Source organism: Chiloscyllium plagiosum, unplaced genomic scaffold, assembly GCF_037043375.1.
Source record: "Chiloscyllium plagiosum isolate Xiang-an unplaced genomic scaffold, Cpla_swu_hap1 HiC_scaffold_7, whole genome shotgun sequence".
NCBI classification, from domain to species: Eukaryota; Metazoa; Chordata; class Chondrichthyes; order Orectolobiformes; family Hemiscylliidae; genus Chiloscyllium; species Chiloscyllium plagiosum.
The window spans coordinates 38,974,748-38,992,464 of NW_028270145.1; the positions used below are offsets into that span (position 1 = coordinate 38,974,748).

Consider the following 17,717-nt stretch of genomic DNA (forward strand, 5'->3'; position numbering starts at 1 on the left):
GGAATGTCACTCGAGTACAGGCAATTGCATAGCCTCACTCAGGACATATATTGACCAGAGGGACTCTAGCTTGGCCCACAGCAAAGCCAAGCCTCAGCAAAAATTTTCAAGATGATGGCTGGCAAGTTATTGCCAGTATGCAGATGCAAGACAGCAAAAGGGTCCTACTAGACCCAGGTTTGAGTAAAATAGCTCATAGGCCAGTATCCAGGAAAGGTCATACCCTGCAAAAATTCATCTATGTCTGATCTGAAACAGATGTTACTTAGCAACATTGAAATCCGAACCAGTCAAGATAAACATCTGGTTAAATGGTCATCTGGCTCTAAGAGAGGCTGATACCGGTGCAGCAGTATCGGTAAACACAGAACCAGTTTTAATAAAATTTGCTCTGGACCCCAATCCTTATCTTTGCACAAAGACCTCAGACTGGCTGAGAACTGATACCAAAAAACCTTTACTGATTAAGGGTACAACTTTGGTTCTGGTGTCTTAGGAAAAGCAGCTGGCTCAATTACCAGTGATTGTAGTAAAAGGCTTGGACTCAAGCTTACTGGGGCAAAATTGGTTGCAAGAGATTCACCTCGATTGGCTCAATGTTTTTCAATTAGAAAATGGCTACCTGAGTGAAGTCCTAATTAAAAACTCAATACTTCCAGGTAGTTTTAGAGAATATCAGAGGAGCCAAAATGACTTTGCATGCTGACTAGGAAAGAAAGCCCTAAGCTGTTTCCCTTACGGTTAAAAGTAGAGGTAGAAGTCAGAAGGCTGGTATATGAAGAAACTGGTCCAATTCACAGTATGGGCAGCACTGATCATACCAGTTTTGAAATCTGATAGGTCAGTTTGCCTTGTGAGGATTTTAAACCGACAGTGTACCATTTTACACAACTAGATAAATGCCCAATCCCTCAGACAGAAGATTTATACGCAAAGCTAGAAGGGAGGGCTGTCCTTCATGAAGGTGGATGTGAGCCATGCTTATTTGGAATTCTATTTAGAACAGGATTCCCAGAAGTATACTATAATTAATGCCTGTAAGGACTTGAACCAGTTCATGAGAATACCATTTGGGGTGTCGTCAGCCTGTGAAATTTTTCAGCGGATGATGGAGAACATTTTGCAAGGTTTACCTCAGGTCACTGTTTACCTGGATGGTATCCTGATAACGGCAAAAACTAACAATGAACATTTAGAGAACTTAGATATAGTCCTAAAGCTTTCCAAGGTTGCTGTTTGCTTAAGAAAGGAAAAATGTGCATTCTAGGCCCGTTGACAAGACCAGGTAACAAAAATTGGAACATAAAGTGAGGGCAATCAAAAATGTCCCGGCTTCCATGTCCTGTCCAGGAGTTTAGGTAATTTATTGGGCTGGTAAATTATTATAGAAAGTTCATACGCAACGTGACATCTATCCTGGCATCTTTGCATCCACTCCTAAAAAAGGGTCTGCCTCGGAAATGATCTCATCGATAAACCCTAGCTTTCAATGAAGTAAAGAAACAGCTGTCATCCTGTAAGGTGTTGATACACTATGATCCCAAGAAATATCTGGTATTGATGTGCGACACCACCTCCATATGGCATTGGGATGGTATTAGTCATTGGCAGCTAAATAGAGAGGAATGCCAAATAGCTTATGCACCCAGACTTTTTTTTTAGATTACTTAGTGTGGAAACAGGCCCTTCGGCCCAACAAGTCCACACCAACCCACGGAAGCACAACGCACCCAGACCCATTCCCCTACACTTTACCCCTTCACCTAACACTACAGGCAATTTAGCATGGCCAATTCACCCAACCTGCATCTTTTTGGACTGTGGGAGGATACTGGAGCACCCGGAGGAAACCCACCCAGACACTGGGAGAATGTGCAAAGTCCACTCAGTCAATCGCCTGAGGCGGGAATTGAACCTGGGTCTCTGGCGCTGTGAGGCAGCAGTGCTAACCACTTTGGGTAATGTGGAGCATAAACATGCCCAGATATGTTAAAAAATAAGGATTGGGGTCATATTTGGAGTCAGTACATTCCACCAATTCATTTTTGGATGGAAGTTCTTGTACCGCAATTTCCATAGTCTTAGGACTGATCTTCATTAGTTTTTGCCATTGTCAGGATATCATCTACATAAACAGTGACCTGAGGTAGAACTTGCAAAATGTTCTCCATCACCCACTGAAAAATATCACAGGCTGACAATACCCCAAATGGCAATCTCATAAATTGGAACTAGAATGGAAATTATGGACCACAAACCCCAACTTGATCTGCTTAAAGAAGACAAAGCAATACTGCTTGGGCCACATTCAACCTTAGAATTCTAAGTTAGAACAGGCCAAGTAACAATTGCGGATGCATTAAGGCACCTCCCATTAACAGACCACTGGTGGTACCCCCAATGGAAGAGGCTGTAATGATATTAAATATTTTGGACACACTCCCACTCACAGCTAACATTATGAGACTTTAGACACCGAAAGGTCCAGTCTTCTCCAAAGTCAAACAACTGATATTAACTGAGGAACCAAAGGGCTGTCATAACTGGAATTTAAACCTTTTTGGACCCAGAGAGAGACCAGCTCACAATATAGGATGGCATATTGTTATCGGGAGAAAGAGTGATTGTCCCAATCAAAAGTCATGGACAAATATTGGCTGAAGGAGAAAGTGAGGTCTGCAGATGCTGGAGATCAGAGATGGAAATGTGTTGCTGGAAAAGCGCAGCAGGTCAGGCAGCATCTAGGGAACAGGAGAATCGACGTTTCGGGCATTAGCCCTTCTTCAGAAGAAGGGCTAATGCCCGAAACGTCGATTCTCCTGTTCCCTAGATGCTGCCTGACCTGCTGCGCTTTTCCAAATATTGGCTGAACTCCTCCAGGACCTCCAAAGGTCTCCAAAATGAAGATGTTTGTGAGAACTTATGTCTGGTGGTCAGGCTAGGATGTAGACATAGCTGCACTGGTGGAGCAGTACCTAAAATGTCAACAAGGGCAAACATTACCGCCAGCAGCATCCCTACATGGGTGGAATGGCTGGGTAAACCTTGGCACATTGTGCAGGACCTTTCACGGGTCCAATGTTCTTAGTCATTGCAGATGCCCACTTAAGGTGGTTGACCTGTTACTAAAAAAGCCCCAGATTGCTCTCCAAAATAAAGGACCGGCCTATGTCCTGCACTCAGCGGGGAAGGAATGTAGTGACTGTAATGGGATCAGCCAACCGGATCTCATAGAATATAAGATCACTGATTGGTCCAGATTAACAGCCCCAATCAGGGATTCCTGGCAGACACACAAAGTTTGAGTGTCACAGATACTGATGCTCTGGTACCTGACTCTGTATGAGGCAGTACTGTAATCAAGGACTGTTCATATGCAAATAAGTGGTGATTTGGTGATGGGATACTAACCTCTGTGGAGTTATTTCACCCTTGGTTCAGGAAAGCTCGAGTATCTGCTTGTGTCCTTTTATTGTTCCCAAATTGATGGGCTTTGGGAGTGAGTGATGTAAACGTACTGGATCTGCAAAATCTGAAGAGCCCCTTCATTGCAAAGAGAAAAAAAGAAATATGCAAAGTGATCGAACAGATAATTCAGGCAATGCTTTCTGGCTGGTGGCTGTAGACTTTTGAACATATGCTTTTGATACATGAATCTCTGGCTCTTGTGCTTCCATGTACTTTCATACACAATCAATGATTAGAATTGTAAAACAAAAGCAAAAATTGTGGGAGAAGTTTTGGCAGTTCTGGTAGCATCAGTGTAAAGCTCAAGAGAGCGTTTCGAGTGCATAATCCTTCATCAGAACTTTCTGGACTCGAAACCTTAATTCTATTTAGATTAGATTTAGATTACATTACAGTGTAGAAACAGGCCCTTCGGCCCAACAAGTCCACACCAACCCACCGAAGCGCAACCCACCCATACCCCTACATTTACCCCTTACCTAACACTACGGGCAATTTAGCATGGCCAATTCACCTGACCTGCACATCTTTGGACTGTGGGAGGAAACCGGAGGAAACCCACGCAGACACGGGGAGAACGTGCAAACTCCACACAGTCAGTCGCCTGAGGCGGGAACTGAACCCGGGTCTCTGGCACTGTGAGGCAACCGTGCCGCCCACAAATCTTTCTTCTTGAAACCTAACTTCTTCATCCATGTGCTTCCATTCTGTCTGTGTTTCATTTCTATTGTTAATTTTTTTTGAGTTTCTGTTTTTATTGCACATTTGCTTGCACTTATTTTATGTTAATGCACCCTTCTCATATGTCTGCCACTCCTTCCCATTTTAGAGAAGAATTGAATGCTAAAGAAAATGAATTGTTAAAGGCAGCAAAAGCGTTTGAGCAAGAACGACATAATGTACAGCAGTTGCAGAGCAAGATCGAAAAGGAACAGTACCATTATAAAGAGCACAAGGAGCTAGAACGGCAAAGTTACCAGGTAAGTATGAAGTAAAATTTGAGTTTATGATGTGGTGACTTTTCAATAATGAATGGAAGGAGGAGCTTCTTTCAATATCATCATCCTCAATGATGGGGAAACTCAGCACTCCAATGCTAACACAAGGCTGAAGTGTTTGCAACCATTGTCAGTCACATTTTCTTGTATTCATCCATTGGATGTGAATGTCACTGCTAAAGCAAGTATATACTTTGTACCTCCAATTGCATTTGAGAGAAATGGTGGTGAGCCACCACTTTCAATGACTAGATTGTTTTGTATTAATACACCTAGTGCAGGGAGTTCAGTCTTGACCAAAGTTTTGAAGGAATTTAAAACATTTCCAAGTAGGTTAGGTGTATGGCATGGAGAAAACCCTATTGACGTGCATACTGACTTTGCTTTTTGGTTTGGTGAAGGAAGTGGATGCTGAAGCTGCTTTTATGGAAGCTTTGGTAATTTGAGCAGTGAATCTTGTAAATGATGCACAATACAGCCAACATTGGAGAATAATCATTTAAGATGGTGGATAGGCATTTTGATCTACATGGTGAGATGATCTCATCATTACCTGACACTTCTGTGGTGTCACTGCTTCAGGATCTGAGAAGTTGCAAATGGATCTGAATACAACTATCACAAACGCATCCACACTTGGAGCTTAAAAGGGAGGAATAATCATTCAGAAGCACCTGATGATCTGAGGAACTCTAACACTGACCTGGAACTGAGATGATTACACTCATAAAGATATGCAACACCAAAACGGACCCTTCAGCCCAACTTGTTCATTCCAACTAGGTTTCCTAAACTGAACTCATCCATTTGACTACATTTGGCCCATATCCCTCAAATTATTTTTGAAATCTGACCTGCCTCTACCACGTCCTCTGGCAGTTTGTTCCATATACACACCATCCTCTGTGTGGAAAAGGTTGCACCTCGGGTCCCGTTTAAAGCCTTCTCCTCTTACCTTAAACTTATGCTCTCTCGTTTTGGACTCCCCTGCCCTGAGAAAAAGATCTTGGCTATTCACCTTGTCCATACCCCTAATGATTTTAAAAACCTCTGTGAGGTCACTCCTCAGCCTCCTACACCCAGGGATATAAAATCCCAGCCTCTCCATCAGTTAAAGTGAGCTGTGTGTCCTGGGTGGTGTCAGGTTTAATGGAAATTGATCAATCTAACCTGCATAATTAAAAACCTCTCTAAAGCAACATGTGAGGCACAGTCTTACCTCCAAATTTCACACAGCCTCCCAAAGTCTTTTTTTTTTTTATTCACTCGTGAAACTTGGCTGTTGCTAGCTAGCCAGCATTTATTGCCTTTCTCCTCCTGCTTAGTATTTTCACTGCCTTTTTTGGATGGTGCAAGGTTTGTCTGTCAATATTAAATGCTTTAAAAATAATGCAATTTTCAGTCACCCAGAGATTGAGCCCAATTTAATGTCATGAATTGCATTCAAAATAACTCACTATGTTCAGATTCTCCTCCCATCGTCTTCCTTCGTACAACGTATGACTCTAGGTAATGGACAGTTTCACTCTGATTATCAATTACTTCAGATTTGGAGAGGTTCCTTAATACCAGCGAATGTACTGTAGCCAAGTTTACAGATGACACTCAAATAGGTGAAAAGACAGGTTGAGAGAAAGATACAAAAAAATGTGATATTTAAGTGGGCAAAAAGTTGACAAATGGAGTATAATGGGAGAAAAAGTGAAGTTCATTTTGGAAGGGAGAACAAAAGAACAGTATTATTTAAATGGAGAAGAACTGTAGAAAGCTGAAGCACAAAGGTATGTGAGGGTGCTTGTACATGAAACACAGCTAGTATTGCAGCACATAATCAGGAATGCCAATAGAGTTATTTCACGGGGTTTGGAGCGTAAGAGTAGGGAAGTCTCACTGCAACTGTACACGGTGCTTGTGAAACTTCCTATGGAGTACTGAGTGTGCTTTGGTCCTCTTATTTAAGGAAAATACCATTTTGTTTGAGACAGTTCAGAGAAGGCTCACTAGGATGATCCCGGGTATAGAGGGATTGTCTTATGAGCAAAGGTTAAACAGTTTGTGACTCCACTCACTGGACTTTAGAAGAATGAGAGGATTGTCTTATGAGCAAAGGTTAAACAGTTTGTGACTCCACTCACTGGACTTTAGAAGAATGAGAGGTGATCTCCATGAAACATGTAGCATTTACTTTGTCAGGCCACTTAATAATTCTGAGAGGATATTTCCATCATGGGAGAGTCTTGGACCAGAGGGCATAGTCTCAGAATAAAGATTGCCAATTTCAGACTGAGATAAGAAGGAATTTCTTCTCTGAGAAGGTTGAGTGTCTTTGGTAATTCTTGCCACAGAGAGCTGTGGGAATTTGTGTAAGTTTGTGGTGAAGGTAGCTTCTTGATCAGTAGAGGAATCAAGGGTTACTGGGAAAGGGGAGGAAAGTGAACATGGAGAATGTCAGATCTGCCATGATCATTTTAAATAGTGGAGGGGGCTCAAAGGGCCAAATGGCCTATTTCTTATGGTCCTACTTGGCAGGAGACCGAGGGGAAAGAGAAATACCAGGGAATTACTTCAAATACATCTTGAAAGGATATGTGTGCTTTTTTATTGGTTACACAGAATGACAATTTGTAATTTGGAGTTATCTGCAGTTGGTATATGGAATCCTTTTGTAATGGGAGAAGTTTGTACAAGATATAAAAAAAAATCTGGATATTAGTGCTGAAAATTATGATGTTAAAAATCACACAACACCAGGTTATAGTCCAACAGGTTTAATTGGAAGCACACTAGCTTTCGGAGCGATGCTCCTTCATCAGGTGGTAGTGAAGGATTATGATGATTGAGTAAATTCTGACTGTTTAATTTCAGAAACTGCAGAAGGTACTTGAGGAGCAACGTGCACACAATAATCAATTGTCTGCTGCCTTTGAAGAAGAGCGGGTGGCAAACAGCATTAGCCGCAAAGAACTCGAAGCCAAATTATTGAACACTGAATCTTTGCTGTCGCAAGAACGCAAGAAACTGGCAGAGACTCAGGACTTGCTGAAAATTGAGAGAAGTAACTTATCAGAACTGAGTGATTCCTTGGATCGTGAGCGTGATCGGTCAGAACAGCTATATCAGCATCTGAATTCCCGACGGGATGAAACTGCTACTCAGGACCGTGTCTTTATAAAAGAGCTGCAGAATCAACTTGAGGAAGAAAGAAAGAGGACTGTTGAACTTGCCACTATGATTGAGAAAACACAACAGCAAGCTATTACAGCAAAGCGAAATGCTGAAGATGAAATCCAACTGTCCCGGCAGGAAGTTCAAAAAGAACGGGAAGTCAGCTCCAAACTGAGATCTATGCTTGAATCAGTTCAGACTCAAGTTCAGGAGCTCAACCGCTTACTGGAATCTGAAAGGCAGCATAGCCTTCGTCTGCAGACTGAACGAGAGAGACTTCAAGTGAACATTCTTGCAGCTAAAGAAAAGGAGCGGAATAAGGATGATCAGCGGGATCGAGAGAGGAGACAGGAGAGGCGAGAGTTAGCTGACCATGAGCAAGAATATGAGATGGTGAAAGACAGAATGGTAAGTAACAAATTGGTCCATCCCAAAAGTAAGGTTATATTGAAATTCAAGTCAAAATGATGAAATGTTTTTCGATTCTAATGGATTTTTTTTAAACAAAGGTTTTAAAGTAACATACATATATGCGATGTCTTTAACTTAATGAGACATCCCAAGTTTGGATAGTAGCAAATGTGAAACTCTTAAAGAAACTGTATCTGGGAACTCAAGGTGATAACAGGCCAGCTAGCTTAACATCACAGGTGGGTACGGTTTTAGAAACAACTAACAGGGAAAATTATTAATAGGCATTTGGAGAGGTTTGAATTAGTTAAGGACAGTCAAACGTGGTTTTGTAAAAGGTAGAGTACTTGACCCATCTCATTGAACTTTTTGTTGAAGTACCAGATTTTGTGGATTTATGGATTTTTAAGAAAACCTTTAACAAGTTTCCATTTAGAGACAAGTTAACAAAGCTGAGGCTAATTGGCAGAGCATTTGTCAGCTTGGATCAAAAGATTGGCTTCCCGACAGAGAGCCAAGAGTTGCGGTAAATGAATGTTTTCAGGCTGTAGAATGACAGACTCTGGTGTTCTCCAAGATTCAGTTCCTTGGCAGTTTTTAAATGTGTATTGTTATTTGAGTATTTGAAGACATAATAAATTTTCAAAATTTATCGATTGTATCAAACCTGTTTCGACATGCAATCATGGCATGAAAATTGCCTGCAACAGGACACAGACTAGCAGAATAATTGGTAGACAGAATTTAATAGAGATCAATGATGCATTGCGCTATCCCTTCTGTCCAAATGCTGTACAGATAAAACAGCATGGTTGTAACAGTGTACAAGACAGCAAGTCTTGCAAGTTTCTAGATTAGATTAGATTAGATTAGATTACATCCCCTACGTATGGAATTAGGTCCTTCGGCCCAACAAGTCCACACTGACCCTCCGAAGTGTAACACACCCAAATCCATTTCCCTCTGATTAATGCACTTAACACTACGGGCAATTTAGAATGGCCAGTTCTCCTGACCTGCACATCTTTGGACTGTGGGAGGAAACCGGAGCACCCGGAGGAAACCCATGCAGACACGGGGATATAAATATCTTCGAACATGCAGGATGTTTTTCATATAAATATCTTAGAACATACAGGAAATGTTGCGAGAACCTCAAGCAAAGTACTGTGTATGGGATCTTCACTTTCATAAGTAGTATAATTGAGTGCAAAAGGATGATGTGTAGTTTGGAGTCTCCAAGCATTTGCTGCATATTCACTTCCAGATTGTAGACCTTACAGGTTTAGAAGCTACAATTGAAGGTGGCATGATAGGTTAGTTCAATGAATCATGTAGATGGTGATGCACACTGCTGTTACTGAGCATCAGTGCTGAAGAAGGTGGATATTAAAGTGGTGAATGGGCAAATGGGGGGTATTCTGTCATGATTCTAACTTATCTCTTGTAGATGATGGACAGACCTTTTTGGAGTTGAGCGGTGGATTAGGTGCAACACGTAGAATTCATAGTGTCTGACCTAGTGTTGTAGCCATGGTGTTAATATAAGGTCATCAAGGTCTGCAAGGGAAAAGGCCATTTGGCCCACTGAGTCTGTATTGGTCAAAATCCATTTAACATTTTGAATCCCATTTTCTAGCACTTGGCATGTAGCCTTGTATACTTCAGCTTGCTAGTGTGCATCTAAATACTTTTAAAATGTTATGTGGTTTCTGCCCCTACCACCCTTTTAAGTGAAAACATTTCCCTTGTATCCCCTCTAAACATCATGTCTTTTACTTTACTTCTGAGGCCCTGGTCATTAATCCTCCATCTAGAGGAAATATTTTGTCCCATCTACCCTGTCAATGCCCCTCATAATTGTATTTATCTCAGTAAATAACCCCCTGCACCCCAGTCTCCTCTGCTCCAATCTTGCTTCATAACTGAAGTTCACCAGGCCAGGCAAAAGCCTGGTAAAATCTCCTCTGCAGTCTCTCCAGTGCAATCATGTCTCTCCTATAATGTGGATTCCAGAATGGCGCACAGTGTTTCTTGTCAAAGAATGTTTCTTGGCCTCCTAGTAGTAGTCAGGATATGGGGAAGAAAATAAATCAGGACGTAGAAAAGGCATGAAAGAAAGGCATTATTACAATAATTGTAGTGGACTTCAATATGCAGCTGGACTGGGAAAATCAGGTTGGCAGTGGATCACAAGGAAAGGAATTTGTGAAATGTCTATGAGATGGGTTTTTCCCTTTTTTGGAGCAGTTTGTGGTGGAGCCCACTAGGGAACAGACAATTCTGGAATTGGTGTTCTGTAATAAGGCAGACTTGATTAGGGAGCTTCAGGTCAAGAAATCGCCAGGGGGCAGTGACCATAGTGTGATCAAATCCACCATTCAGTTTGAGAGCGTCATAGAGTAGTACAGCATGGAAACAGGCCCTTTTGCCCAAACTGATCCATGCTGACCATGGTGCCCACTCAGCTAGTTTCAATTGCCCACATTTGGTTCATATCCCTATAAATCTTTCCCATCCATGTACCTATCCAACTGTTTTTTAAATGTTGCTATTGTACCTGCCTCAACCACCTCCTCTGGCAGCCCTTTCCATATACGTACCACTCTGTCAAGAAGTTGCCCCTCAGGTCCTCCTCAAATCTTTCCCCGCTCACTTTAAACCTATGCCCTGTAATTTTCAATTCTTCATCTGTGGGGGGGAAAAATAACTATGCATTCATCCTATCTATGCCCCTTATGATTTTATACACCCCAATAAAGTCACCCCTCATTCTCCTAAGTTCCAAGGAATACTGTCCTATCCTGGCCAGTCTCTCCCTATAACTACTAGTCCTGGCAATGTCCTCTTAAATCTTCTTTGCACTCCTCCTAATTTAACTATGTCTTTCCTATAACAGGGTGACCAAAACTGTACACAATACTTCAACCTCACCAACGACTTGTACAGCAGTAACATAATGTCCCAACTCCTATGCTCAGTGCCTCAACCAATGAAGGTCAGCATGCTAAATGCTTTATCACCCTATCTACTTGTGACACCTGTTTCAAAGAACTATCTACTTGCACTCCTCGGTGTCTCTGTTCCACAGCACTGTCACGACCTTACCATTTACTGTATAAGTCCTACATTGGTTTGCCTTTCCAAACCTCTCACTTACCTGTATTGAATTGTATTTGCCAATCCTCAGCCCATTTGCCCATCTGATCAAGATCCCTCTGTAATTTTTGATAACCTTACTCGCCAGCAAGGCTCTCACCCTAACTGCACCTTCATGTCTCATCCTAAAATAAGCCACCTCCTTCTTCTTGACCAGAGCTTCAACTTCTTTAGTAAACCAAGGTTCCCTTGCTCGACAACTTCCTCCCTGCCTGACAGGTACATACTTATCAAGGACATGCAGTGGCTGTTCCTTGAATAAGCTGCACATTTCAATTGTGCCCAGCCCCTGCAGTTTCCTTCCCCATCCTATGCATCTTAAATCTTGCCTAATAGCATCATAATTGCCTTTCCCCCAGCCATAACTCTTGCCCTGTGATATATACCTATCAGTTTCCATCGCTAAAATAAACATAACTGAATTGTGGTCACTATCACCAAAGTGATCACCTCCAAGTCTAATACCTGGCCGGGTTCATTACCCAGTTCCAAATCCAATGTGGCCTCGCCCCTTATTGGCCTGTCTACATACTGTGAGGAGAAAGTGAGGTCTGCAGATGCTGGAGATCAGAGATGGAAATGTGTTGCTGGAAAAGCGCAGCAGGTCAGGCAGCATCTAGGGAACAGGAGAATCGACGTTTCGGGCATTAGCCCTTCTTCAGGATTCCTGAAGAAGGGCTAATGCCCGAAACGTCGATTCTCCTGTTCCCTAGATGCTGCCTGACCTGCTGCGCTTTTCCAGCAACACATTTCCATGTCTACATACTTTGTCAGGAAATCGTCCTGAACACATTGGAAAAAAATTGACTCATCTAAAGTACTTGTACTATAGTATTGCCAGTCAATATTTGAAAAGTTAAAGTCCCCCATAACAACTACCCTTTCTCACTCACTCCTATCAAGAATTATCTTTGCTACTTTTTCCTCTATATCTCTGGAACTATTCAGAGGCCTTTAGAAAACTCCCAACAGAGTGGCCTCCCCTTTCTTGTTTCTAACCTCAGCTCATACTACCTCAGTAGATGAGTACTCAAATGTCCTTTCTGTCACCGTAATACAGTCCTTGATTAACAATGCCACACTTCCCCCTCTTTTACCATTTTTTCTATTCTTACTGAAACATCTAAATCCCGGAACCCGCAACAACCATTCCTGTCCCTGATCTATCCATGTCTCCGAAAAGGCCACAACATCGAAATCCCAACCAATGCTGAAAGTTCACCCACCTTATTCCAGATGCTCCTGGCATTGAAGTAGACACACTTCAAACCAACTTCTTGCTTGCCAGTGCCCTCTTGCGACCTTGCAACCTCATTTCAGACCTCACTAAACGCAACCTCCTGTATACTAGAACTACAATTTACGTTCTCATCCCCCTACTGAATTAGTTTAAACCCTCCCGAAGAGCATTAACAAATTTCCCCCACCCCCAGGATATTGATACCCCTCTCGTTCAGGTGTTTGTAGAGGTCCCATCTACCGAGAAAGAGCCCCAATTATCCAGGAATCCAAAACCCTCCCTCCTGCACCATCCCTGTAGTCACGTGTTCAACTCCTCTCTCCCTATTCCTTGCTTCACCAGCACGTGGCACGGGCAACAAACCAGAGATAACAACTCTGTTTGTTCTAGCACTAAGCTCCCATCCTAGCTCCCTGAATTTCTGCCTTAAATCCCCATTCCTTTTCCTACCTATGTTGTTAATATCTATGTGGACCACGACTTGGGGCTGCTCCCCCTCCCCCTCGAGGATCCCAAAAACATGATCAGAGACATCATGACTGCAGAGCTTAGATCTGATCCATTGGTTATCGAATTGCTTAGCTGTATCACTTGCTGCTTATGCTGTTTTAACTAACAAGTTTTCCTGTTGTGTCGCTTCTCCAGGTTGACGCCTGACTTTAGGTAAGCCTGGTACTGCTCCTGGCATGCCCTCCTGTATTTAACTAAGGTTTATTCCCTCAGCTTGATAGTTGTGATGAAGTAGGGGATATACCAGGGCAAGAGGTTATGGCTTGTTGTTAAATAGTTCTGTTTTGATGGCTCACAGTGCCTCATGGATAATTTTGTGTAGATCTTTCATATTCAAGGTGAGGTAAACCATTGATGTTTTCCAAGCTTGTGTTGATGCTGGGTAGTCTGTCAATTCACATTTCTTAGAAAGATGTAAACCCACATCACAGCGACATATCCCTAGGCTCTGAGTTACTAGTCCAGTGCCATTAATACTACCAATATTTTCCCAACAAGTCCACACCGACCTTCTGAAGAACGACCCACCCAGACATATTCCCCTACCCTATTACTCTGACCAATGCACCTAACCAACACATCCCTGAACACTGTGGGCAATTTAGCATGGCCAGTTCACCTAAACTGCACATCTTTGCATTGTGGGAGGAAACCAGAGCAGCCAGAGGAAAGAAACTGGTTGGTTTCCTTTCAGTAAAGGAGATTGAGGGGAGAGTTGGAGATGTTAGACTGGTTGGGTAAAGTGAATGTAGAAAAGCTCATTAGTTGATGATACAATATTTAGGGAGGCATAGATTTAAGGCTTTGGACAAAAGATGAAGAGATGATATTCTTAATTTACCAAGTAGTGTTAACCTAGTACTTGTCTGCAACAGAGGTACTAGATGTGAAGGCAGTGAATAATGTTAAAAGTGTATAGGATAAGTACTGAAGGGAAACCGATTTACAGAATGACAGGGAGAGAGTAGGGATATAGGTTCTTGATTGGTAAAGGGTCAAGAGTTATGGGGTGAAGGCAGGAGAAATGGGATTGAGAAATAGATCAACCATGATTGAATGGCAGAGCAGACCCTATCGGATGAATAGCTGAATTATTCTATATTTTATGATCTAATGGAATCAGATTGATTGGACTTGACTTCACAAAGCCATCTGTGACATAATGGGCCAAATTCTAAATATCATGGTTGCAGCTGCTCTTGCTCACTTTTCACACTTTTATTTCTAATACTCTTAAACAGCATGAGTTAGAACTGCAGCACCAGCAGGATCATCAACGAATAAGAGAACTGCAAAAGATGCTCACCGACTTGGAGGAACAAGAACGTAAACTTTTGTCCCGCAAGAGGCAGCAAGCAGAACGTGAAAATATCCTGGCAAAATGCAACCAGAATGGCACCACTCATGGTATGGAGGGCAGTGCAGTAAATTTCCAGCAGCTCCCAGAAAATGCACGCCAACAATTCTTACAATTGACTGTTCAGCTTAAATATTTACTTCATGGATCCAATCATAGGTACGTGTTTACAGGTAGAGGAGTGTGTCTCTGTGAGAAGCTACCATGCTGGAAACTGTTTGGGTGGATTATAAAACCACCATAAGCTTTGCCTTTTATATAAGTTTGTCACTGTGTTTCTCATGAAGCTGGTTATTTCCTTCCATTCTGGTTTATGAATTTGCCCTTGGTTTGGATTCAAGTTGCTAATCTTGAATGTAAGTGCTTGAATGAAGAAAAATCACTTGGCGAAAGCATTCAGTGAACAGCAGTGAGCAGCTAGCTCTGTGCAAGACTATGCTATATGCCAGCTAATCTGTGCACTCTTAAGCACATCAACAGTGATTGTTATATGTGTATGCTATACCTAGCTGCTCACTACTGAAAGACATTGAATCTCTGCACCAAATAAGTGCAAATAATTAGTGTGCACTTTTCATAAAACACAAGTTAAAGTGTAGAATCAGTCATCTGTGATCATGGTGCCGGTTCAGCCGTTTTCAGTGGCAACCTATTCTGTTAGATTTTAAATGTTGAAATGTGAAATGTTGAGCTAAATTTGCCAAGTTTTTCCCAGAAAATCATGACTGCTAATCTGCTGTGTTTGACATAAATCTCACTTTCCTACCTGTGTTTTTCCTATTCCTGCAATTTAGTTTGATTTGAATATTTAATCTCAAAAGAAGTAATGATGCCTTTAACAATCACCCTGAGTTGCATTGTTCTATTCTCCAACATTTTACTCCTTAAAATAATCTTTTCCTCCCTGCTCTCTCTGTGTGATTATTTTAAATTGTTATCAAATCCCTAGTCAGCGTATATCTTTGCCAGCCAGCAAACACCAAACTACACTAGTCCCACTTACTTGCACTTCGTCCAAAGCATGCAATGCTCTGGCATTTTAAGTATTTATCCAAATGCTTCTTAAATGTGCAAGTGTATTTGCCTCCACCATCTTCTCAGGCACCATCTCTCTGAGGGTGAAAATATGTTTACTCAGATGTCCTATAAACCATTTTCTCCTCACCTTAAAACTCGACCTCCTGTCACTGGTAAGATTTTTGAATCCAGTATTATGGATGAAATTGCAAAGTACTTGGAACTGCATGGTAAAATATGGCTGAGTTGGCATGACTCATCACGGCGTGGTCATGTCTGCCAAATCTGTTCAAATTCTTTGTCTGACTCCTCGAAGGAGAGCTAGTCAACATTATATGTTCAAATTTCCAGAAGGCCTTTGACAAAATGCCACACAGATGGCTAAACAAAATACAAGCCCATGCTGTTAGGGACAAAGTAGTGACATGGATCAAAGATTGGCCAACTGGCAAAAGGCAGACAGCAAGGATAAAGGGCCCTGTTCAGGAAGGTAGTCAGTAACTAGTGGAGTTTCACAGTGGTCCATGTTGGTACACAACTATTCATTGTATATTATACGTTAACTGTCTGACCAAAGGAACAGAGTATTGTTGCTAACTTTGCAGTAAAGGTAGGCAGAGGAGTAGGTAGTGTTGAGGAAGTGGGGAGGTTGCAGAAGGATTTGAACAGGCTCGTAGGTGAGCAAGGAAGTGGCAGGTGGAATACAGTGTGGGAAAGTGTGAGGTAGGAAGAATAGAGACATAGACTATTTCTAAATGGAAGACTTTGGAAATCTGAAGCATGAAGGGACCTGGGCGTCCTAGTGCAGAATTGTCTTAAGGTTCATGTGCAGGTTCATTTGGCAGTTTGGAAGGCAAATGCAATGTTTACATTCATTTCAGAAGTGCAAGAATACAAGAGCAGAGTTGTACTGCTGAGGCTGTATAAAGCTCTGGTCAGACGGAATTTGGAAAGTTGTGAGCGGTTCTGGGCCCTTATCTAAAGGATGTGCTGTTGTTGGAAGGGGTTCAGAGGACTTTTATAAGAATTGAGGACTCTGGGTCTGTACTCATTGGGGGTAGGAGGGGACAGAGAAAGGGTGGTATATCAGTGAAACTTACAGGATACCAAGAGGCTTGGATAGCATGGTTGTGTTTCCAATAGTAGGAGAGACTAGGACCCCAGGACAGCTCAGAGTGAAAGGATGACCCTTTAGAATTGAGATGAGGAATTTCTTCAGCCAGAGGACAGTGAATCTGTGGAACTCATTGCTGCAGAAGGCTGTGGAGGTCAAGTAATGAGCGTATTTAAGAAAAAGATAGGTTCTTGATGAGTAAGGGGATCAAAGGTTACACAGAGAAGATTGGAGAATGGAGTTGAGAAAACTCAGCCATGATTGAATGGTGGAGTAGACTTGATTTGCCGAATGGCCTAATTGTGCTCCTTGTATTTTATTGTCTAAATGTATGCCCTCTGGTCTTTGACATGTCCATGAGAAAGAGATGCTTATGGTCTGCTCTGACTCTGCACCTCATAATTTTGTAAACCTCAATTTGATCACCCCTCAACCTCCTCTGCTCCAAAGAAACTAAACCCAGTCTATCCAATATCTCCTCATAACTAAGACCAGTTAAATCCTGGTGAATCTTTTCTACATCCTTTTCAGTGGATCATGTCCTTCCAATAGTTTGATGACCAGAACTGCAGATGGTATTCCATCTGTTTTATAAAGTTGCAACAAGACTTCCCTGCTCCTATATTGAACACCCTGGATATGAATTAAAGTGTCCTAAATGCCCTTTTCATCACCCTGTCTATCTGTGCTAACACATTCTGGGATCTATAGGCTTGTACACCAAGGTTCTTTACCTCCTCAGTACTCCCTAGGGACCATTCGTTGTGAATATCCTTCCCTTAGTAGAAATTACATAAATAAGCCTCACGCTTTTCAGGATTAAATTGCATCTTCTTTGCTCTGCCCAATTTACCAGAGAACTATCCCATTTTTCAAGACAACTAAAACTGGACCTTGGACAATTATTGATGAGTTAAAAAGTATAGTGCTGGTAAAGCACCGCTGGCCAAGCAGCATCCGAGGAGCAGGAGAGTCAACATTATGAGCAGAAGCTCTCAATTATTGATGAATCCGATTAGAGTTTAGGACAGACAAACATATATAGAGTTATGGAACCCATTGTCATGTGGTATAGATGAGTGTATGGAATAATGTAGATGTATGTAAGGAGAACCTAATTAAACACATCAAGAAGAAAGGAACAAGGTGATGGGATGAGATGAAGAAAGAATGCAAAGAAACTCACGTAGAGGAATGAACCTGTTGGACCAGATGATCTCTCTATACTTTTCAAAAACATGCCAAGAAAGAAACCTAGTAAAAGGCCAACTATAAATC

The 17,717-nt window shown here is 41.9% G+C and overlaps 1 protein-coding gene across 6 annotated transcripts in view; it reads left to right on the top strand.

Annotated features, from left to right (window-relative positions):
- pcnt (pericentrin) overlaps window positions 1-17,717 on the top strand; it is a 310,179-nt gene that overhangs the window by 263,567 nt on the left and 28,895 nt on the right. For all 6 annotated transcript variants that reach the window (XM_043693410.2, XM_043693412.2, XM_043693413.2 and 3 more), the window contains 3 exons: window positions 4,298-4,448; window positions 7,332-8,039; window positions 14,193-14,467. In XM_043693410.2, coding sequence (XP_043549345.2) covers window positions 4,298-4,448; window positions 7,332-8,039; window positions 14,193-14,467 — 1,134 coding nt within the window. The remainder of the gene's footprint in view (window positions 1-4,297; window positions 4,449-7,331; window positions 8,040-14,192; window positions 14,468-17,717) is intronic.